General features: G+C 40.4%; 1 protein-coding gene across 1 annotated transcript; it reads right to left on the bottom strand.

Annotated features, from left to right (window-relative positions):
• Positions 1-21,116: 21,116 nt before the first annotated feature.
• LOC100493232 (alpha-1,4-N-acetylglucosaminyltransferase) lies at positions 21,117-23,802 on the bottom strand. The gene is made up of 2 exons (XM_002938118.3): positions 23,398-23,802; positions 21,117-21,819 (listed from the first exon to the last, which is right to left on the bottom strand). Exons 1-2 carry the CDS (start codon positions 23,800-23,802, stop codon positions 21,229-21,231), a joined length of 996 nt encoding a protein of 331 aa, XP_002938164.2. The 3' UTR covers positions 21,117-21,228.
• Positions 23,803-24,854: the final 1,052 nt, after the last annotated feature.

The following is a 24,854-nucleotide window of genomic DNA, read 5'->3' on the forward strand; positions in this document are numbered from 1 at the left end:
GAACTTAAGAACAATGTCCCTTGGTGTATCCTTGTTGCGAGGTCTTGCCAGGGCTCAGTGTATCCGTTTGATTTTGAGTTTGTCTGTTGGTAGGTCGGGAAGCAAAGTATTGAGCAGTTTGTGTGCAAATGTTTCTAGGTCCTGTATTATTTTAGGGACCCCCCTGAGTCTCAGGTTTGCCCATCTGAATCTGTTCACGGGGTCCTCCAGCTTGTCTTCCACCTCTTGGAGGTTAGTGCAAAGAGTTCCAAGTTGGGCTTGATTGTTTTGGTATGCTACCGCGAGCTCATCTAGGCAGTCCTCCAGCGTGTTCACGGAGTTGTCATCTCCTGTAATTGCTTAGTGACAGCTCTGTACGGAACATTGTCTGCACTGTGTGCAGGAGTTGGGGCAAGTCAACCTGCGGAGGTGGTGAGGCCTGGTGTGTCTTGTTCCGTTGAGGCATGCAATGCTGGTGATGCAGTTGGACTTTTCTCCTGAAAAAAGTGTTCTGAGAGTTTGGCCATTTTCTCTAGGGTGCTTTCTGTCATTCTCCTAGTTTTAAATTGGGCTAAAGTTTGCTGAGAAAGGGTGCCGAGACACGGAGCTCACATTCAATGCATCTGCTCTCTGTGGCGCCACGCATGTGCCCTATCAAAAGCTGAGTTTTGTAATGATTTTTCTTGCAGCAACTTTTCCTTCTGACTTTTTTTTAGTAAATATTAGACATTTGGGAAAACAAATTGAGTTGAATTGAGTTGAGTTGAAAAAAAGAGACATTATGGAGTTTTAGTAAATCTGCCCCTAAGAGTTTACCACAGAAAAATTAACCCTCTTTATATTCATTCCTATGGGATTTTTAGAAGAGTATTTATCAATGGATTAAAAAACCAAAATCACCATTTAATAAATGGCCCCTCTAAAATTAAAAAAAAAAGGGTCACATTTACTAAAATTAGCTTTTTTTCTGGCCTTGAAAGTCGTATAAACTCGACATGGTGTAAATTCAAATTAAACTTGATCATTGCTGTATTTATATGTCACAATAATGCCTGAATCGTTGAAAGTATTATTAAAACTCGCAAAATTTGGGTTTAAACAGATGTTTGTTTAATGAATCCTCTTTATTTTTCCCAAACAGGAATTGCTCCAGCAGCCATTTTAGGAGCATTGGCACTCTTGGAAAACAAGAATGTGTTTAACTTCCCCTTGAAGCTGGGTGAAACTGAAACCAATGAGGGGATTAACTTGTCCAGATTAAATTCCAGTCAGTAAACTCTACCTTGTTATCTTCATGTCTAACAGGTTTCCACTGAATGCAAGGGAGATAGGGTCTATTGAGAAATGTTGGTTTTATATAATTTTTAGTGATGAGCAAATTTTTTCGCCAGGCATGGATTTGAAGCAAATTTCCGCATTTTGCCATTGGCAAATTGTTTTGCGAAACTTCAGTGAAAATTCGCTGCAGAAAAAATTTTGCGCGTTTTTTTTTTTTTCTAGCGCGTTAAATTGTGCGCGGTCGCGGCAAATGGGTGCGATCGCGTCACGTCGCGGGCCACAAAAAAAGATTGCGTGACAAAAGGATTTCGTAAATTTTTCGCCGTTTTGCGAATTTTCTTGCTGTTTTGTGAATTTTATGGCGAAGCGAAACGGGACAGATTCGCTCATCACTAATCATTTTGCTTAATTAAAGGCATTGACCTGAAAAATTGAGTTAAAAAACATTCCCAATTTATTTTTATAATTGCAGTATTGGGAAGCGCAACTTTCTATACCCAAACGGGTATCAGGTGCAAATACTGGATGAATCTCACCTTGCATGGGGGTCAGTATCCAGCAGCAAAAAAATCCAGTAGCACTGAAGTTGCAAGCTGTGTAAAAAAAGTGTTTTATTTGCCAAAGTACATACAAAATACAAGAGCAACGTTTCGGGCCCCTCCGGACCCTTTCTCAAGCTTTTTTGGATTTTGTTCAAGTTCTGAGGTATATTTTATTTGCTTATGGTGGGCTTGTATAAAAACTAACAAAAAATACACATGGATATTCTGAGACAATTTGCAGTTGGTCTTCATTTTTATTTTAAATGGCGTTTCAGTTATTTAGCATTAGTAGTAGCTCTCCAGTTTGGAATTTCAGTAGCTTTCTGGTTGTTATAGTCTTATTTACCCTAGCAACCAGGCAGTGGTTTGAATGAGAGACTGAAAGATGAATAGAAGATTGTCTAAACAGGAAGATACATATTAAAAAAAGTAACAATAGCAATAGAATTATGGCCCTAGAGACCACCGTTTTTTGGCTTCCAGGGTCAGTGACCTCCATTTGAAAATGTTTTTATATTTCGCCCCACCCTTGTGTTCCTGGGAAAATATAATTAGGCAACTAAGAAAGGCAATTAGGCAACTAAGAAAAGAACTGCTCATTAATGTAGCAATCAGTGAGATCACCGCAGAGAAGTAAAGGATCGAGATGTAGCGAACTGTTCGCCGGCGAACTAATTCGCGCGAACATTGGGTGTTCGCAAACTTTTCAGGTATGTTAGCAATTTGGGTTTGCGTGGCGTTTTTCCGCTGCGTTTTTTCTCGGCCTAAAAACGCAGCACAAGCCACACATGGCGTTTTTCAGCAAATCCCGTTTCCATGGTGCTAATAGTGCGAAATAGCAAAAAACGCAGCGTATTTCCGCTAGGTCTGCCAACTGCCTTTGCATATACATAGGAATAGCTTGCGTTTTTACGCAACGCTGTGTCAACAAAGTATTTTTCAGATAAATTTTTGCCCTTGATCCCCCTCCTGCATGCCACTGTCCAGGTCGTGGCACCCTTTAAACAACTTTCGCACTTTTTGGCGTAAGTTCGCGAACGGGTTCGCTAACTTTTTTTTTTGAGGTTCGCTACATCCCTAGTAAAGGACAGCCATTACTTGGAGAGACTGATGTATGACATTCTAATGTAAGTGTAACCATCTAATGGTTTAAAGTTTTCTAGTTTTCGAACTTTGTTCTTTTTTGCTGTAAAAATCCTAAATAATTTATATTGTGTAGTGTTTTTTAATTCATAATGACCCAAAAAATAAGTAGAGGGATATTTTTGTAGCATGGGATCCCTTATCCAGAAACCTGATATCCAGAAATCCCCAAATTACAGGAAGGCCATCTCCCATAGAGTTGGATTAAAGCAAGTAATTCAAATTTTTACAAGTGATTTCCTTTTTCTCTGTAATAATAAAACAGTACCTTGTACTTGATGGTAACTAAGCTGCATAAATCCATATTGTTGGCAAACAATCCTATTGGGTTTATCTAATGTATAGAGATAGACTGATAGTATACATCTTTTAGAAATTAATATTTAGTAGCCTCATCAATTCCTGCAACTGCCTAAACTGATAATGATATGTTAATTATAGAGAACTGTCCAAAAAAAGGAGAATTTCACTTTCCTTCTTGACGTAAATTCTATTTCTTCTAGTCCTGACATGTCAGTACACATGGGTAGCATCGCCCCTCCCCCACAGGAGGTAGGACCTATACCAAGCCAATTAAAATGAATCCTGCCCTATAAGACCACCTGACTTCCTCCTCACCACTGTTATACATTTGCCATAGCAGAACAGGAAGCAAAATTGGGATGGGAAACCTGTACTGACATGTCGGGACTAGAAGAAATAGAATTTACATCAAGAAGGTAAGTGAAATTCTCCTTTTCTTCTGCGTCCCTCAGTACACATGGGATCTACCAAGCCATGTTACAAAACAGTAAGGGGTGGGAAACAAAAAGGTACAAAACCCAAAAGAGCTAGAAAGACCTAAAACAAGGCCAACATCCCATAGAGAAACAGGGACACTAATGAATCCCTGAAAATGAGACAAGAATGCTGAACAACCAAAAGAACAATCCCACCAAGGTATTGGTAAGTGGCTGACAACCAAAGCTCAAATTTCCAACTACTGCAATTAACATAATGAGAGAAAAGCAAGCCAGAATAAAAACTCCCACACAGACCAGAGGGCCTTTCACAAGACCCAGACGCTCACTGCAGATGACCATAATCCTGGCAAAACCAGCTCAATACTATCACTACCCTAGCACAGCCAGCAGGACAGAAAACCACACCAGAAACTGGCAAAAACTAGGATAATAATCCCACTAGTGCTGGGGCTAAGAAACTGACCCTAAGCCCCAAATAGTGGCACTAGAAAATAAAGCTTGTCACCTGCAAGCATCTACTCCACAGCTCAATGGGAGCAGTTCAAAAAAGAGTGGACAACTGTCTACACCTACCAAAAGAAGACCCAACAAGCGCTGATGCAACATGAAGAAGTCCAACTGTATAGAGACACTGCAGCACTCAAGGCCCACTAAGCCCAACCAAACTGGGGAACATAAGAAGCTAGTGAACCAGCAACACTGGTAAAAGTACTGTGCAAGCAACTGCTGCTGCTAAAATAACTAACAGTCTGCACACCATTCTGAACCAAAAAGTGAAAATGCATATAGCCAATGGCACAGAAGCCAGACAATGCACACCAAAACAATGTTGCACGATCTAGCTGGCCTGAATGCACAACTGGTGTGCCAATGCAACAACCACACAGACAAAACCCTGAGAGGGAAGGCTACTAGCACGCACGCCATAGCACCCAAAACATTGCCAAACACCAAATGTGAATAAATGTATGAGCACTCCCGCTGCAGCATGCCAACTTTTGGAGCACTGAACCAAGTCAGAAGTCCCGGGAGGCAATGACCATAGTCTTCTCTAGAACTGCCAGAGAGCAGACCCTCATGCATGCCCATGGCCCAAAAGACAACACAAGGCTATTACTAAGGCAAAGCCCAGAATCCGCATGCACCAAGGGCCACACCAAACAAAAACGGTCACCAACACCAAAGGCTATCCTGAGACCAGCTAACACATGAGCCAATCCTCCAGGGACAAGAAGCCACAACAGCAAGGACCCGCAGCCATGCAAGCAAAGGGCCAACCAAAACACCCGGGTGCATGAGTCAAAGGCCACAACAAGGGTCCGTGACCACTCAAGTCCGTATGACAACACAAGGGCCAAGGACAATGTCAAGGACCAGCACCACATAAGCCCAAAGCAGGCCAAAAGAATCAAGGTCACCAAGACCACCCAGAGCCCACGGCCATGCACAGCAAACCCACCAGCGGACACGCGGGCCAAAGGGCCCCGACACACACCAGCGGACACGCGGGCCAAAGGGCCCCAACACACACCAGCGGACACGCGGGCCAAAGGGCCCCGACACACACCAGCGGACACGCGGGCCAAAGGGCCCCGACACACACCAGCAGACACGCGGGCCAAAGGGCCCCGACACACACCAGCGGACACGCGGGCCAAAGGGCCACGACACACACCAGCAGACACGCGGGCCAAAGGGCCCCGACACACACCAGTGGACACGAGAGCCAAAGGGCCAAAACAGGGGTAGAAAGGAGGCAGTAATACCTGCCCATCCACCCAAACATGGGATTGCTAAAGAGGATGGGAACCAAACAGCCACCAACACTCAAAAGAAACATATGAGTAATACTGTAAAAAAAAAAGCACAGTACACCTGTCTGCCCCAAACAATTCAGGCTCACAATAAAACTCAAATTGTCAAAGACCCAAAGGAAAACAAGCTCCTTACCAGCTAGCACTGGATTGGTGCAAATCCCTGTTAGAACCCAGAGAAGGTTGCTTATAGGGAACATGCACATAATATAACAGAGAGAAAGGGAGAAACAATACTGATAGAGCAGCGCAACCCCCAACCAGTGCTGGAAGTGCCTGGTAAAATAAGGAGCACAAATACCTGCTGTGCCTACACAGAGGATTCCGGCTCAGGATAAAAATCTAGCAAAAGTTAGCAAAGTGCCCCAGCAATACACAAGCAGCTAAGCAGAAAGCATTGCTTGTCAGCAGAATGCAAACTCCTGTAAAAGCCTGGGGAATGGCTGCTAATTGTGAGCACACAATATGAGAGAGGAAGGAGAAGCCATACTGCTGCAGCAGTGCAACACCAACAGCTACGGAAGCACCTGGTGTAATAAACGGCACAATACCCACTGTGTCTGCACAGAGGACTCATAATAACATAAGAAATATAAGCAAAAGAAGCACATGCACCTTACCAGATGAAGTGAACGTCTGCAGGATGGGACCTCCAGCAAGAACCCTGACAGCTTTCAGCTGAGGGATGTAATTGCTAATTAGTACGCAAGCTTCCCAGTGTTACAACACATAGTCGAAACTGAGGAATCATACTCACCGGATTCAGGCTAGACTGACACTAGCCCATATCCATACCCATGGCCCTTAAACATTTCACAGGGCAGGAGCCTCGCAAAAAAAAACATAGGAAAAAATGGAGGCTAAGTTAGCTTACAGGTAAAAATGTGAAAAAAAACCCCACATCTGTAGCCTACCCAATAGGCATCAGTTTGCATACTGTGTGTAGTTGGGCGTAGCGCAGGGGGGCTATTTTAGCACAAGGCTAGGACCATGGGTATGCCCACACCTGCATTTCTTCCCAATAGGCGTCAATTTGAACATTTTGCGTATTTGGGGCATCAGGTAAATTCTTCTCCATTACCCGGGAAACATCCCTCTGTGTCTACACAGAAGTAAAAAATAAAAAGGAAAAAAAGGGAGATCCTACCTACCTGTCCGGTAGGACAAAAAATAACAGTGGTGAGGAGGAAGTCATGCGGTCTTATAGGGCAGGATTCATTTTAATTGGCTTGGTATAGGTCCTACCTCCTGTGGGGGAGGGGCAATGCTACCCATGTGTACTGACATGGAGGGACGCAGAACAAAAATTCGATTTGCCGAAATCGCGCCGCCGCGTGTGCCATCCCACCGGCGACTTACATTTTCGCCGGTGGGATGGCAGGTGATGGCAACTCGGGGAGATTAGTCGCCCGCGAACAGGGAGTTTTGTCGCGGGCGACTAATCTCCCCATGTGCCAGAGCCCTTATACAGAATAACATCCCACATGGATGTGTGTACTATATAGACCCAAGTACAAATGACAAAAAATATAGTAAAAAACACTTTGGAGTGCATACTCATAATTAGTAATATTTGCAAATGCTTTTAAGATGTTTTGAAAATTAATATGATCACTGGTAAAATATGTGAGTTGGTATAATTGCAGCTAAAAAGATCCACCTACAGTCCCTAACAGCAATAAATCAGTGCTTGCTTCATTTAACTTTCATTAAGTTGCACAATTTGGGATAGTCAGTCAGCATATTTTACATATGTCAAAATGTGGTTGTTAATATCTTCCCTAGCTGTCCTAGACTGTGGAGACTTGTTCCCTCCCATTATCACTCTTGCCCCGTTGCACCTAGCAGACAAAAGACGCAATGACACCGTTGTGTGGATGGAGTTCGGCCACAGCTTTATTATCAAATACAACGTCCAAAATTAGTCCTTGCCATGTATATTCAACTTTTCCAAACAATAAACCATTTTGTTAACGAATGCCGGCCACTGCGAACGCAGTGGGCATGTAGAAGCCATAAGACAACATCAGAACTTAAATGGCCAAGGACTACCCCCCGCCATTTGCTGTGACAAACCACAAATTATTTTTTTTTTTTTATAAACAGAGTGTGCTTAAACAGGGAGGGTGGGAGGGGGATGCCGCTCGGTGGAATCCGGAAGCAGAGTGGCAGCAGCAGCGCAGGAATGCAGGCACAGAGGAGGGAGGAGGAGCCTGACTGCTCTGGCTGGGTAAGTTAACCCCTTAAAAGCACGGAGGGAACTGGGCCACAGCTGGCTCCACAGTCCCTCCGCGCTTTCATTATTTATTTCAGCGCTCTCTATGTCTCTCAAACTCAGAGAAATCATTTTTTCTATAAAGAACTCTAAAATAAAGTTTCTAGAAATAACTTTAAATTGTGAATTTATAATTCCTAGTGACCACAAAGACAATGTGAAAAATTATCAAAGGGTGAAATTAGAGCTCACTACAGAAAAACGAACCCACTTTCTATTTGTTTCTCTTGGGGTTTTCTGTCACCAAATGCACTGGGGTCAATGGATATTTTTTATTTTCTTGTGCCAAATGCATTGGCATCAATGGACTTTATTTTACATGAAAAAAAATGATTTTTTTTCCTGACATAATAAAACATATGAAAAAAGCTAAAATCTAGTGCAAAATTCACAACATTTGTAAAATCTTGGAATTCGCCCAACAGTTATTATTATTAGTAGTAGTATCATTTATTTATAAAGAGCCAACATATTCCACGCCGCTGTACAATAAGTGGGTTTCATACACCACTTCTGATGAAGCACCCAATGGTGCGAAATGTGAAAGGAGGGCAGAGTATGGGGACCATGAAGCACTGGGAAGCACCTGTTTGTCATTTGGTATAGTAGGATTTGCCTTTTGAATTTTTTGTTAACAATTTGAGCCAATAAATGGTTGTTTGTTTCACTGTTAAATTTGTGGGAATGGGCAAGATCAGAGTTAAGCAAGGTGAGAGGTGTGGCACAGGTTATTGAGTTTAGCAGCACACTGAGGTCATATTAAGCTAGATTAGGGTAAGCTTCTCTAAATAAATGCATTATTAGAGATTTCTTGAAGGCTGAGAGATTGGGAGAAAGTCTGACAGTTTGTGAGAGTGAGTTCCAGAGAAGGGGGGCAGCCCTTGCAAAGTCTTGAATGCGAGCGTGTGAGGAGGGAATGAGATCATTCCTAATAAATCATTTTTTAATAAACTTCAAATAAGTTTGCATACAATAAACACCTTTCCCTCCTTATTAACAACATTTTTTATGTGCTTGGTTTTACTTTTTAGAACTTTCTTGTTAGAACATATTATTTTGATGATGATGATAATTATTATTATTTATTGTTATTATACTAAAAAAGGTATATTTTTGATGATCTGTTTTAAGATTTTTGCTGCTTCATTTTTTAATAAAATAATAATGATTGGGATTTTTGCGACTTTTTCGTATGTTCTGCGACTTTTTCGTCGCCGCCGCAACTTTTTCATATATTTTCCGCGACTTTTTTGTCGCAGTCGCGTCAAAAAACTGATTGGTTTTTCTGCCGTTTGCAATCGCTCAATACGAAAAAATCGCGATGATGACAAAATAGTTGCGCAAAATACAATAAAGTTGCGACGGCGACGAAAAAGTCGCTACAAATACGAAAAATCGTGACGGCAACGAAAATGGCGCACGATTTTCGCTTCCAATCCGATTTTTTCCCTTTCGGGATTCGGATTCGTGGATTAGTAAATCTCCCCCATAGTGTGCGTGTTACAGGTGAAAAAGGGGTTACTTCGAGGGGCATCGAGGTACATTGCTGGGGGGCACGGCACCAATATTTTCTTCTTCTCCCTGATGTTCTTTGCATGGGCTTAGGCTGTCCTGCCAAATACCCCAGGCCGCTCCAAATTTTATAGAAAAGGGTCATTATTTTAGGCCACCTTTCCCTAATCTGCAGCTGCCAACATTTTATATTTATGAAGAGTTCACATGGGCTCACGCTGAGTGTCCTTTGTTATTTATTTGATTATTGAAACTTAGCAGTAGCTGCTGCATTTCCCACCCTAGGCTTATACTCGAGTCTCAGTGATTCCCATACACACACCATGAATAGGCACATAGGTCAGCAGCAATCAATGAACAATGTGATAATGCTGCCCATCCCCATAGTGTTAATAGCAATATCTATACGCAATCCATTTGTTGCAAACAGAACATTATCAACGTGCGAATAATTATCAGAGGGAATCTTTATAGGGTGAAACACTCATCTGTGCTGGTCTGTGGTAGGTGAGGATCCCCTATGAATAGGTTTCCCTTGAGATCCCCTACATAGATAATTCAGATAAATTTGGAATGTCCATGCCACAGATCTTTTTTATATGCCCTTTTAAATTGTTAGATTTTAAATAACATAACAATAAAGTTGGAGCACTCACCCAGCACCTGATCTGGAAACTGGCACTTATACTGTAATGTCACCCACTGTGACCTATAGCACTTACATTTGCCCATTTGTGTCTGTTACCCCTCCCATATAGATTGTAAGCTCTACGGGGCAGGGACCTCCTTCCTCTTGTGTTTCTGACTCTTATTGCAACTGCACCTTGTATTTATTGTTGTACTTTGTATTTATCCATTATCTTTTGTATTTATCCATTATCTTTAACCCCCTGTCTGTATTAATGAATTCTACTGTACAGCGCTGCGTGCATAAGTAGCACTTTATAAATAAAGATATACATATACATACATAAAGTGTGCCTCTTTGATAACATTACAACTGTGTGAGCCCTCATTACAGGTTTTTCCTCCATTCTTCCTTTTTTTTATTTATTCAGAATCAAAAATAGGCAAAAGCTAAATTAATAAATGTGTGCACTTACAAAATATACATACTCCGACATTACAAGCCGACAGCATTTATATAAGATCAGTAATGACCAATCACTGATACAATGGATTGTATGTGCAAATGATACATTTTTCTGTAAAGAAATAAATAACCCAGTTGGCCAGAAATAAATAACCCACATTTCATCTTAACCAGCCGGAGAGAGTTTGGTATTTAGTTCAAAGGCAAAAAAAAGCAACAATATTTAATTCAAGATATTTTGGATAGGCATGCATCAATACAGTTTTATTGTGATATACTGTATTAATATAAAAAATGTATATTCCCTTCCTCTTTCTGTATCACTTCATTTCCCCTTGTCAAATTCTTCCTGATTTAACAAGTCTTGTCAATTTAAAGCCTAATTTACACACATAACATTATAACACAACATAATAATATTCACAAGCATTTATCTAACATGAATGAAAATAACATTATATTAGCATTTATAGCATTTACCCAGAGGGGATTACGTACCTGTGGCTGCAGTGTATGGGGCACTGCTGTATAATACCCAGAGATTAGTCAGGCAGCTAACGATGTGCATGAATGAGGGTGTATCCAACACACAAATAACATCATTGTCTTGGTTATGTAATTCAGTGATTAAGAAGGCTATGATTCCCAAAGATATAAAATACAAAGGGCCCGAAATAAGGAGTGCTATTTATAGCATGCGTTAAAAATCTTATCACTTCTTATTTTTCGCTCGATTCACTAAAAGGACACTTGTCATAATTAAGAAGCGATGTTCTTGGCGTTATTTATCTTACGATGACATATTTTAATGAAAAAAACTATGCGATAAGCGTTATAGGGGCCGATTCACTAAAGGTCAATAACGCTTATCGCATAGTTTTTTTCATTAAAAAGCATGCGATAATTAAGTACCGATTCATCAAAATCATTTTGCATGTGTTAATCCGCATATCGCATGCACAAAAAAAACGCATTGCGTTAATTAGCGAATAGAAATAGTACTAACGCATGATTCACAAACACATATGAAGCGTTAAACGTGCAAAATATCGTGTTAATCTGTGTGAATATTAACCCTACTTGGGGCAGGCGGTACTTAAAGAAAATTGCGGTTCGTGAGCTATTGGCAACACAACATGGAGTTTGCAGTCGTATTTTTTCAAGTATATGTTGGCCCTAGAGTGATGCAGCCTCCAGTTTTCGGGGAAATGGTGGTTTTCAGAAAGTAATGGTTACGTGCGTAATATATTGCGCTCTGCAAGTGTCCTTTTAGTGAATCGAGCGAAAAATAAGAAGTGATAAGATTTTTAACGCATGCTATAAATAGCACTCCTTATTTCGGACTTGAATCGGGCCCAAAGTAACTTATTCTGAGTTATTTTCTTTTTTATTCCCTAGAACTTCAGCTTGGCATATTAGAAGATCCTATTGGTCAAAGACCACATCAATGTCAACCAAACAGTCAGAGCACCATGAATTTGCCTCAAACTTGGATGGCTTAATTTGGAAAAGATCTGCTCCTATGGACACACAGGCAAGCGCATTGTTTCAAATAGAAGTGAAGAGTATACTTTTAAAATTGAAATGTTGAGCAACTCAGGCTATAGAAATAAATATGATTTCATATTGTTTGATTTGTTTTTTCACTTTCTATAAACTTGTTTACCATTTAGGTAAAGGGAAAGGACAGAAATTGGGACAGGGGAGATGGGAGCAGGATCTGGCCAAGGGCCAGGGATAAGGAAGGGGTGATGGGGCCTGTGCCATGGATTGGGGCATGGGTGATAGGGACAGATCTAGGCATACAGATGTAGGAATACATTAAGTGACAGGAGTGATAGGGACAGGGAGATTAGGGGGTAGATTTATCAAAATGTGAGATTAGAGTTTATCACAGAAAATGTTTCCTTCTTTCTATTCATTCCTATGGAAGTGTATTTCTCAAATACTCTGATAAATACAATTCTAAAAATCCCATAGGAAGGAATAGAGAGTGTGTGAGTTGTTCTGTTTTAAACTCTAATCTCACTGTTTGATAAATCTGCCCTTATGACTGAGGGAAGAGCAATCGGGATATTAATAGGGAAACCGCAATCAAGAGCTGGCACCAGAATATTATGATCTATGACAGCCAATTGGTTTAAGGGGTTGTGTGCCAAATTATAAAATGTTGCCTAATGAAATTAAATGTAATTACAGTTTTGCAATATACAAATGAATACACACCTTTAAAATTACAGGTGTAGAATCCCTTATCCAGAAACTTCAATGGCAACAATTCAGATTTTTAAAAATGATTTTCTTTTTCTGTAATAATGAAACAGTACCATGTACATGATGGTAACTGAGCTTCAGGAATATATATTGGTGGTGAACAATCCTGTTGAGTTTATTTATTGTTAAAGAGATTCTGTCATGATTTTTATATTGTTCTGCTGATTGGCTGCTGGGAGGGGGGGGTGATATCACTCCAACTTGCAGCTCCGCAGTAAAGTGTGACTGAAGTTTATCAGAGCACAGGTCACATGACTGTGGCACCCTGGGAAATGAAGAATATGGCTAGCCCCATGTGAAATGTAAAAATTAAATATAACAAATATTTGCGCTTTTGACAGATTGCAATGCAGGATAACTGATGTGTTTTGAAAAAAAAAACATGTTTTCCCATGACAGTATTCCTTTAAAATGATTTTTAGTAGACTTATAAGTAGGGATGCACCAAATACCGGATTCGGTTCGAGATTCAGGCCGAATCCAGCCTTTTTTTGAAGGATTCGGTGGCATCAATAGTCGCAAACCTAGGGACCAATCTTCTGTAATATACCATTATTGCTAGAAATGCGCTTGCCTGTTTCTAAGGGGGTGGTTCCAGTTTTGTAAGACCTCAGTTTTTTAATCTATTTTTTTTTTTTTATTTAACCCCTTATTAGCTGTCCCCTCTGAGCCCGGAAGTATGCGTGGAATTTAAGTACTTTTCTTTATGTCATTAGAATAATTAACTACTATCGTATTTTGGAATTAGAACTATGGAAGTAGACCATTCATTACAAGATTCTTCTAATACAAGAAGAAACTTCTGTGTATGCAGATTCCCCTGTAGACTCCTCCTGACTTGGATGGATTCTGTTCTCAAGGTAGCCTTGGTTACTGCTACCATGGCCTTGAAGGTAGAGCCACCTGTTTTGGCTGCAAGAGCAGTTCTTTGTTGCAAATGCTGATAACCTGTTAAATTCTGTCTCTGGTCATCTGGGTTATAAAAGGGCTTGCTGAAAGATCCAGTTCCGGACCAGTGTTGTCTGGGTCTGCCACTAACATCTCTGATCATTTGGTCAACATTGAGTGCCTGTGAGGGCAACATGCTAAGTACTTACATTCATGCTATGTACTTAGTGCTAGGTCAAGGCAATTATTACAGGGAAATAATAATAATAGATGCTCTTTGCATCTAATATACAAAGGTAAGCCTAACCAGGGAACTGGAGCAGAATTCTGCTATAGATGAGTTGTGGTTCCAGGGATAAGAGTATAAAGTAATTTTGCTCCCAATTTAGTGCCTGCCATTGACTCCTCTTTTTGTAAAAAAGGAATCTAGGAATAGGCAATTAATCACCCAGTTCTTATTATAAGGCATAAACAATAAAACATTGGGTTCAACCCTCCCTAGTGAAGTCCCCACAAAGTCATTGTGGTGTAGTAGGTTGAAATAACACATGAATTGAACATTTGTGTGTGATTTAGCTTTATTTCATTGTGTGCTTTGACTCATTTCCATTATTCTTTTTAATGGAAACAGTATACTGTATGTATTATTATATGCACGCCAGGGTTATTTTTTTACCTCTGTTGACCTGAGCATCATATTTATGAATATCAGTATCAATATTGTGAAACAGGTCAGCTAAGCCTTCCGTTAAGAAACCCAAGAATTAAAACTAAGCCTACAAGCCTCATTACACATGTAAATACATTTCATCATCTGTTTCTGTAACTGCCATATCAGCTACACAAGGGATGTCAAATCAGTGAAAAATAGGGTACAGGTATGAGATCTATAACCAGAAGAAGAAATTCTCTTAGCAGGGAGTATATTATCTAAAGGCCAATGAGGCAAACCAGAATATAGCAGTCAGGACCAAGAGGCAACTACAAAACCAAACAATGAATATATCCTGTGGCTCAACTATTATTCATAAAAATAGAAAATGTTTAGTCAAAACATGATTTAAAAAAAATGCATATAGACCCCTCCTTAACACATTTCATAAAAATAAACTTTTTTTAATTTATAATATTTGAGCCACAGGACATCCTCATCTATTATCTAAAAAAAAAAACAAACAAACATCCAGAAATATCCAAAATACAGGAAGGCATTCTCACAAGGAGTTCTTTTTAAGGAAATCATTCTTATTTTTTTATTTACTACATTTTTCTGTAGTAACTAAGCTGCAAAACAATCTTGTTTAGTTTATTTAACGTTTAAATGTTTTTATTACACTTATTACACATACAAGGTATGGTGACCCAAATCATAAAAAGACCTCTCCTCATTGCGCCCAAATTATATTATGCTGTGCCCTTTTACTCAATTTAAAGACACGACACACAGCACTTACAAATTCTTTCTGCTGCAGCTTTGGATACATGTTGGGTAACTTGTTTTGCAAACTGAACTACTCCATGTTTGGCCCTTGCACGGTATCATTACATAATACAATGCCAACCTTCCCCATCTGTTGCTACTCTTATGTTAGCAGGAGTCTATTAAATAGGGAGGGTTGGCTGTGCACTGGTAATTAAATTATCTACCTTTCCTTGTTTTCCCAGTTTTAGCTCAAGCTATACAAAAAAATCAAAAAGTAAGTTCAACACAAGCTTAAATCACTGAGCTCATGTTAAACAGAGGGGTATTTTGCCCCTTTAAAAGTCAATTTGACAATGGACATGTTTGTAAGTCTGTTTGTGGGTGGGGTTGTTATTGTTACTTTTTTCTTTCAGTTCAATCACCAATTAAGTCTTATAGGTACCAAGGTACCAATCAAGCCTTATAAATCTCTAAAAAGGAGATTCCCCTCCCTTCCCTCTTTGTTGTGACTGTTTAGTTAGCAATGGAAATCTAGCTATCTACCTTGCAAGGACCATACATGGAGTAACTTCATTTTCCCTTTTTGCCTCGTTTAACTCGGAATAATAAAAAAAAAATGATTTTTCATGATGAAAACAATAGTCAAAAAGTATGTTCAGCACAAGCCCTATTCATTGACTTCATGTTGAACAAGAGGGTCGACTGCCTTAATTTCTGTACAATTGTTTATATCTTAAATAGATCCTAAATAGATCCTAGCAAGCTCAAATATGCTGCTGACAACAAGGAGAAAACTCTTTATGAGACTGAATCATTGATTTCCTGGTGAAGTTACATCTCAATAAAACAAATATTTATAAATCAAAAGAAATGTTTGAACATAGTTTACAGCAATGATAACAAAGTAAAATGTAGTTACCAAATGTTTCAAATAAACTCAGCTTCTACCACGGGCTTTGCCATAACACACATTAAGAAAGCTTAATTTAGTCTAGTATAGTATCCTGTTTAAACAACCATTCGTTTATGTAGTTCCCTTAAAAGGGAGCTGAACAAAGTTTTGCCTATTGCTACACTCACTTACACACACCTTACACACACTTACATACATTTATACCTACATACAGCACACAATTTAGCACTTTTTTTGTTTTTTTGGATTTTTTTGTTCATTTTGCACACTCATATGCACTTATATACACTCATATACACACCCACATACTGTCACACTACTTTTACATATGTACACATGTGTATACACAAACTTTTTTTTTGTATTCATTTTTTTTTTCCATTTTACCACTTGTTTTTAGTTTATTTTCCCTAAAAACTGTTTATTTTGACAGCGTGACTATTGGATCAGATATTCTGACCACTAATTACACTGTCGTGTGACTTATTTTGTTGTTTTGCACAACTTTTGTGGTTTTATTGCATTTTTATCTCTGTATAAGTGTTCCTGATCTGTTTTTAGCATAGCTTTGCCAGGTGTAATTTTGGTGTACAAAAATAACTACCTATTTTGAATTCATCAGAATGTGTACTTTCCAAAAATATATGGTTTTATGGGGGTCTCTGTATAGTTATTTATAGGTATTCGCCTGGCCACCACTCCCCCTTCATGACATAAGAGATGGAGCAGATCAACGTGGGTCTATAAATACAGGTGCCTTGCCGTGTCCGGTTGGGCACAGGTTGGGGGAAGACGCGTTAGGGTTGGGTGCAGGTTGGCAAAATGTCGATCTGCACATCACTACAAGGAGGTGTATTGTACCTTTAACTAACCTACCAAAATTGCAAATATATATATATGGTTAAACATGATTATCAAGATCAATACACAGATTTCATTGTTTTTATTGTATTGTAAGCATTGGCCATGTAACCTGGCCCATTATATTACTCACCACCAGGTAAGGATAATTTTATTAAAAATGCTTTTCCATCTCCAGTTGTTATTGTTATAAAATACATGTTTTATAAAGTGCCATATAGTGCAGCACTGTAAGTGTCACGTAAGTCACACACACATACAAATGCCATACAAGAAGCACAGAAGTTTGTTAGCGCTTACAGTCTACAACAGAATAAAATCATGTCAACAAAACAAGAATATAAACAACAGGTGTAATAAAAGTATGTTTACTTAGTTGATTTTTATACTTATATTTTAAATATAAAATAAGGAAAAGAGGTTATAAAGGGAGGTTGGTTACAATGTGGGTAGAGTTGGAGTTACTTTAGTTCAATTTGGAACAAAATGTGGGACAATTAAGACATTCTAATATTGTTTTGTTTCAAAGGAAGTAAACAGTAACTTACTGTCGCCCCAACATAATGTTGCTGAAAAATTAGATATAGGGGATTTTACAAATGGTTAGAGACAAGACTTAAGAAAGCTGGAAAAAAAACTATTGCCATAAGAAAAGCAGATTAGGGTGGATACATTGTTATTCTAAATAAATCTGGAGCATATAGTCAATTGTCATATCAAACCTCCTATGAACCACTGATTAGTAGGAGACTCTGTCAACCATAAGAATAAACAGTTTGACCTTATTGAGGATACATTGGATAATTAGATCATCAAAGAAAAATTAGCAAACACCGCTTCACTGAACATGGTTATTTTTGTTATCATTTCTTAGATTGGGTAAACCATATAGTAACCTCTATTAAAACCACTTGTGTTACAATTGGTCAAACATACTCTGGATAACTCTGTATGGACACACAGTTGGACTTTTATTGACAAAGCCTTACTATATTCATGTCTCAGTAAAGCACTTATAATTTCATTTTTATCAGTTTGTTTTTCATTCAGTTCAATATTCTCACAACAGACAGAGCCCTCTACAAGCAAGGTCACTTTCTTGATCTGGTCTATACTGAAAAACTTTCTCTTTACACATTCAATAATGATACATTTCCACTAGGGGTTGCCAAAATATTAGGTACCCCCCCAGTGACTTGTATTGCTTACCTGAAACCCCCTGCCGGTGCTCCTGCTAAGAGAGAACTGCCCCAGCAGGGATGCATGTGGTGAATGTTCCTTCTTCAATCTTCATGCATGCGCAGTAGAGTAAAAAAACAACTTTAACAAAAAAGTCCGCTTTTTGGCTCAACTGTGCATGTGTCCGCCCAAGATTCTGAAGGTAGAAGACCGAATGAAGAGGAATGCTCACTCACATATACCCTGGGCCAGTGCAGTTTTATCCTAACAGGAGCACCTGCCAGAGGTATCAGATAAGAGATTACAAACACTAGGGGGGCCTAACATTTGGCACCCCCAGGGATTTAGCCTTTCCTTCTCACGGGAAAACATTTAGCTCATCATTACCATTCTCCTCTAATGCGAATTCTCCATTTCCTTGGTATTCTTGACCAAGCTGCATCCTAATTCTTTCCAATAACTTATGTTTCTTATTCTGTTATGCTAACAGATCATCTTGACTAGTTCTGCTTACTGTGCCTCAAAGTTCTATACTTGGCCTTCTATTGTTCTCTAGTCCTTGCTGCATCCCTATATATGAATGACTGTCTCCTTCATTCCTCTAGAAGCCACAATCTGTCAATCCTTTTGTCTTAAATGTCTATGAAGATTCTCATTCATCCAGGACCTAAAGAGAGTCATGGAACCATTGTGACTGGATCATACCTTCTTGCACCTGTCAGTTTCAGCCAACACCTAACTGAATAAGTTCAATGGAACCATTATGATTGGATGTCTGTGACTGTACTACCCTCAAGGGTTTAAATGCTGGGGAATTCCCTACCAGTCATTTGAACTGAAGAAGCCACTCGGATGAGTGGTGAAACGTTTTCAAGGAAAAAACTCAGAAAAGTGCAGTTGTTTTAGACTTAATTCTACTAGATACTGTATATCATGACCTGGATGAGAATTTTCATAGACATTTAAGACAAAAGGATTGACAGATTGTGGATTTTAAAAGAATGAAGGAGACAGTGAGTGGTAAAAGTTTTCAAGGAAAAAACTCAGAAAAGTAGTTGTTTTAGACGTAATTCTACTAGATGCTTTTGTCTTAAATCTTCCCATCTCATTGCTCCTTTCCTCTGAAATTCCATCTGTCTTTGCCCTTTAATTGTCTGTTGTTTTAACTTCAGTTAATGCTAGTTAGCCACAAACATGTTGGAGTAAGCTCCAAAGGAGTCCCAGTGGCTATACTATGCTAACCAAACCTCACACTATGATGCATTTTGTAGAAATAATTTCAGCTTGTGAAAGCCCTGGTATAAGCTCTTATGTACACTTATAAACCTTTCTACTGGAAAGTTTGCAGAGCACAAATAAATGAATACACGTTTGAACAAAAACAAGATAATAATATCTGTTGCTTTCAACACCTATTAGTCATTAACCAGTTAGTATCAAGGCACTTAGCCAAAACTTTACTTTAGATGGCAACAGAACCAAACGATTTTGGTGAAACGATTTTACTGTTGAAAATCTACAGAATATCTCATTTTGACTCTTTACAGTAAAGTGGTGGTGTGTAGTGCTCTTTTTGAGAAAAACACATTACTACACACAATAAAAAACTATACAATAAACTTTATCACCTTCCCTACACTTAGGGGCACATTCATCAATGTACGAGTTTGAATCCTGAAATGGGAAAAATTCGGATTGGATACAATAATTTCTGATGATCGCAAATATCACGAAAATTCTTATGAAAAAATCGTAATAGTCACGATAATATCATATTGGTGATCCGAAAATCACAAAATTTTCATATCCGAACGATCGTAAGCGGCGGGAAAACCTTTCCGACTTTGATCCTTCAGTGCATGATTTTGGAAGCCTCCCATAGGACTCTGCAGCTCCAACCTGGCCCAAGGAAAGTCTCCCATAGGGCTCAATGGCACTCTGCAGCTCCAACCCGGCCCAAGGAAAGTCTCCCATAGGGCTCAATGGCACTCTGCAGCTCCAACCTGGCCCAAGGAAAGTCTCCCATAGGGCTCAATGGCACTCTGCAGCTCCAACCCGACCCAAGGAAAGTCTCCCATAGGGCTCAATGGCACTCTGCAGCTCCAACCCGGCCCAAGGAAAGTCTCCCATAGGGCTCAATGGCACTCTGCAGCTCCAACCCGGCCCAAGGAAAGTCTCCCATAGGGCTCAATGGCACTCTGCAGCTCCAACCCGGCCCGAGGAAAGTCTCCCATAGGGCTCAATGGCACTCTGCAGCTCCAACCCGGCCCGAGGAAAGTCTCCCATAGGGCTCAATGGCACTCTGCAGCTCCAACCTGGCCCAAGGAAAGTCTCCCATAGGGCTCAATGGCACTCTGCAGCTCCAACCTGGCCCAAGGAAAGCCTCCCATAGGGCTCAATGGCACTCTGCAGCTCCAACCCGGCCCGAGGAAAGTCTCCCATAGGGCTCAATGGCACTCTGCAGCTCCAACCCGGCCCAAGGAAAGTCTCCCATAGGGCTCAATGGCACTCTGCAGCTCCAACCTGGCCCAAGGAAAGTCTCCCATAGGGCTCAATGGCACTCTGCAGCTCCAACCCGACCCAAGGAAAGTCTCCCATAGGGCTCAATGGCACTCTGCAGCTCCAACCCGGCCCAAGGAAAGTCTCCCATAGGAATCAATGGCACTCTGCAGCTCCAACCTGGACCAAGGAAAGTCTCCCATAGGGCTCAATGGCACTCTGCAGCTCCAACCTGGACCAAGGAAAGTCTCCCATAGGGCTCAATGGCACTCTGCAGCTCCAACCTGGCCCAAGGAAAGTCACGATAACGAAGTTTGAATGGATTCGAAACTTTCATACTCGGCGCGACAATACGATTTTGTTGCACAAATTTTGTCGCAAAGGTACGAAAAAGTTGCAGAAAATATAAAAAAAGTTGCATTCGGAGCGTTCGTGCATTAATAAATGTGCCCCTTATTGTTATGTTTTATCTATATAATGTTACCCTGTACCATTTTGACTAGAAAGTACCTGTAGGAAGTCTCTCATCTGCCAACTATCACACCCACATAGCAAGCCACTGCAGTTATGTGACAGCTGCTTAAATAAATATGGCATAGATATGCAAGAAGGGAAAAACCTGTCCACTGCCTTTCACCCACCCTGTGTGCACAGGATCCACCTGTAGCAAGCCAAGAATACCCAAGAATAAGACTAAGAAGCAGAGAGGGTAAAACAATGGGACACCATGGGCGCTGTTAAAGGAAGAAAACTGTCCCCCATTAATTGTGTTCCAACTTTGAGGTATATTTTTTTCAAAGAACTGAATTTTTTTAAGTTGATTGCTCCTTTTCCTGAACAGCTTGATAAGTGGCAGGGCAGTACTGTTGGTAAAGATGTTCCACCAATGTGTTACTTCCGGGAATCATTACCTTATGCTCATCACGATTTGCATAGTTAAAGAGATGCAATGCGTAAGATTCATTGAACACTGGAAGCTCTTCCCAAACTTCAAAGTACTTCTTCCAGGATGAACATGGGATTGGATAAAATCGTTCAGGATTTAAAAATGAGATGTTTCCACACAAAATATCTTCTTTAGCTTCAAATGGAAATAATGTGCAATAACGTTCCTGAAGAACTCGAGTAAAGAGGGCTGGTCCTTGATGTCCCCAAATAGCTCCATTATAATTTTTAACAAAGTCTTCCATGCATGTCCAGATAAATGGATGATGAGAAGCAAATCCAAAAACCCCATTGCTAGAGATCTGAGAGCTCTCGGCAGCTAGAAAGTTAATATCTGGAACAGGTCGCAGTGATATCATATCAGTGTCCATATAAAGGCCACCAAATTTATAAATCAGAGCCAACCTTGATGCATCTGAGCTGATATGAGTCCAGTGAATTTCATTCTTAGGTTTAATCTACAATAAGAATAAGAATACACTATTTAGGCTCTTAGCGTTAGTTATCAGTATGATTTTAGGATGCTATACATATTTCTTCTTATTATTATTATTATTATTAATAACATGTGTATTAAACATAGAAAGAAAGAAAGCAGAAAATAAAGAAGCGCAGTTCAGTTTGAGAGACTATGTTATCCCCATGTAAAAAAATTAGTTGGGTTGTCAGCACTCAAGTGCTTGAATTTAATACACCGTGTATTGATACCCCAGGTCTGTCAATGTCATCAGTTGATTTTCAGTGAATACACCAATGCTGAATGCTCCCAGTGGCCATAGAGTAGGTGCTTATTTTGAAATCTCTTGCTTGGAGGCAAGTTTTGGAAGCACAGAGACACAGTTTTACTCCAAGTAGAGCCTCCTGCAGGCCAGTAGCGCACATGGGGCTACCAAATAGCCAATCACAGTAATTATTTGGCATACCCAATGAACTATTTCCATGCTTGTGTGGCTCATGCAACACATATAATTAAGTCTGACAGAAGGCTGGGAAAGTCCATTATCTAGCGGTCTCTAAAGACCCTAGAAGAGCTTCACATACTATGGTGCTATACTATACTTCAACCTCCTTTTCTGTAACTATGGAGAGAGAAATGTATGTTTTAAATTCATCTACTGAAGTCGTTGCAGCTGAGGCCTACATTAAAGTTTTAAACTCTAGTGGTCAACATAAGTTTTATATTTGGCAAGGCCAAGTTAGCACCAAAGTCACACCTATATCTACAGCTGCTAAGGTCTGTTCTGGCACCAATGCCATAAGTTCCCCACTACAGTAGATATTGTACAAAGTCAACTAGTCATAATATGCTGTACACAGGGGGATACTTTTTCAAAAGTAATCAGATGCATTTGTTATTACATATATTCCTGTTACCTACTTGAATCCAGTAATTCACAGTGATGGCATGTTAAGAGGTTGGTAGTCATTTAAACAAGGCCAAATTAGGTAAAAAGGAACAATTTGTTATTGGCATGAACAAGTCAAGTACCAAGGCATTATAGGTGCAAAACGACAGTTAAACAACATATGTGTATATGTTATATATATAGCCTATGTATATATTATATATGTATATATACCACTGTATATATGTATGTAGTATATATAACATAGCAACCTCTTCAGTAGAAGCAAGTGCAGGGACAGTTTGCATTTAACTGAACTGTGCATTATTTAATTCCATCCGGGGTTACTTGTAGGACTGTGATATTAAAAGGGACTGTGTGTTATCAATCAGTGAGACAGTCAGTGTGTTATCTGCTAGTGAGACAGATAGGTCCCCACATGTCCTCAGAGCAGGATTGTTATTTGTACTAGATGCCCATTGTATTTGTTTACTTTCATATAAAGTTCATTTGTTTGCTGCAAACTGTGTTTATTTTCCTAGTGGAATCTCCTGAGGCGCACTCCTCAGTGCCCACTGGGTGGAGACAACCAAGAAAAGAGAGTGTTAACCAATTCTACAGGAGTGCAGTAAGAAAGGGGTTACAGATTACAGAATTACAAAATTAAAATGAGCAAATAAAGACACGTACCTTTTCATACCAGGAAATAAGTGGTGTATTTTTGAGCAACACACCCATTCTGAGGGGATAAAGGTGAATATTATCATAAGACAAAAGAGTTGGGAAATGTTTCTTTGCTTGAATCTCATCTTCTTCTGAATTTATCTCTGTTAAACCTTTCATAAAGAAAACCACAGGTCTATCAGGGTAAGCACGAGCTGCTGACTCAATAGAACACAGCACTAGGTGAGGTGGCTCCATCCTGTCTGTGGTCTCTACAAACATAACGCCATTTCCAACAGATAGGATGTCACCTGGGGTAAACTTTGCAGTAAAGTGAAGACCAAAGGCTTTCTCTTTATCAGAGCCCTTATAAAGCAAGCCCAAAATTGCCAAAAATAGTAAAACGGCAAATATCTTTTTTTTAAACAACATTGCTGCAATATGCGGCGATCAACCTGGAAAATAAAGATATAGGCTGGTTTAGAAGAGGGCTATTTAGAAGAATGCAGGGAATAGCATACAATATTTTGTAATGTTTGTTTTACATGATTTGCATTAGAAAATGAAAGATGAGGCCCCACCATGCAGTAAAGCAATCTTAGGGGGCCCATTTATCAAAGTACGATTGAATCCGAATACATGGGATATATGGGAGGCTTCCCTTGGGCCAGGTTGGAGCTGCAGAGTGCCATTGAGCCCTATGGGAGACTTTCCTTGGGCCGGGTTGGAGCTGCAGAGTGCCATTCAGCCCTATGAGAGACTTTCCTTGGGCCGGGTTGGAGCTGCAGAGTGCCATTGAGCCCTATGGGAGACTTTCCTTGGGCCGGGTTGGAGCTGCAGAGTGCCATTGAGCCCTATGGGAGACTTTCCTTGGGCCGGGTTGGAGCTGCAGAGTGCCATTGAGCCCTATGGGAGACTTTCCTTGGGCCGGGTTGGAGCTGCAGAGTGCCATTGAGCCCTATGGGAGACTTTCCTTGGGCCGGGTTGGAGCTGCAGAGTGCCATTGAGCCCTATGGGAGACTTTCCTTGGGCCGGGTTGGAGCTGCAGAGTGCCATTGAGCCCTATGAGAGACTTTCCTTGGGCCGGGTTGGAGCTGCAGAGTGCCATTGAGCCCTATGGGAGACTTTCCTTGGGCCGGGTTGGAGCTGCAGAGTGCCATTGAGCCCTATGGGAGACTTTCCTTGGGCCGGGTTGGAGCTGCAGAGTGCCATTGAGCCCTATGGGAGACTTTCCTTGGGCCAGGTTGGAGCTGCAGAGTGCCAGTGAGCCCTATGGGAGACTTTCCTTGGGCCGGGTTGGAGCTGCAGAGTGCCATTGAGCCCTATGGGAGACTTTCCTTGGGCCAGGTTGGAGCTGCAGAGTGCCATTGAGCCCTATGGGAGACTTTCCTTGGGCCGGGTTGGAGCTGCAGAGTGCCATTGAGCCCTATGGGAGACTTTCCTTGGGCCGGGTTGGAGCTGCAGAGTGCCATTGAGCCCTATGG

This window comes from Xenopus tropicalis, chromosome 5, assembly GCF_000004195.4.
Source record: "Xenopus tropicalis strain Nigerian chromosome 5, UCB_Xtro_10.0, whole genome shotgun sequence".
In the NCBI taxonomy this organism is placed as follows: Eukaryota; Metazoa; Chordata; class Amphibia; order Anura; family Pipidae; genus Xenopus; species Xenopus tropicalis.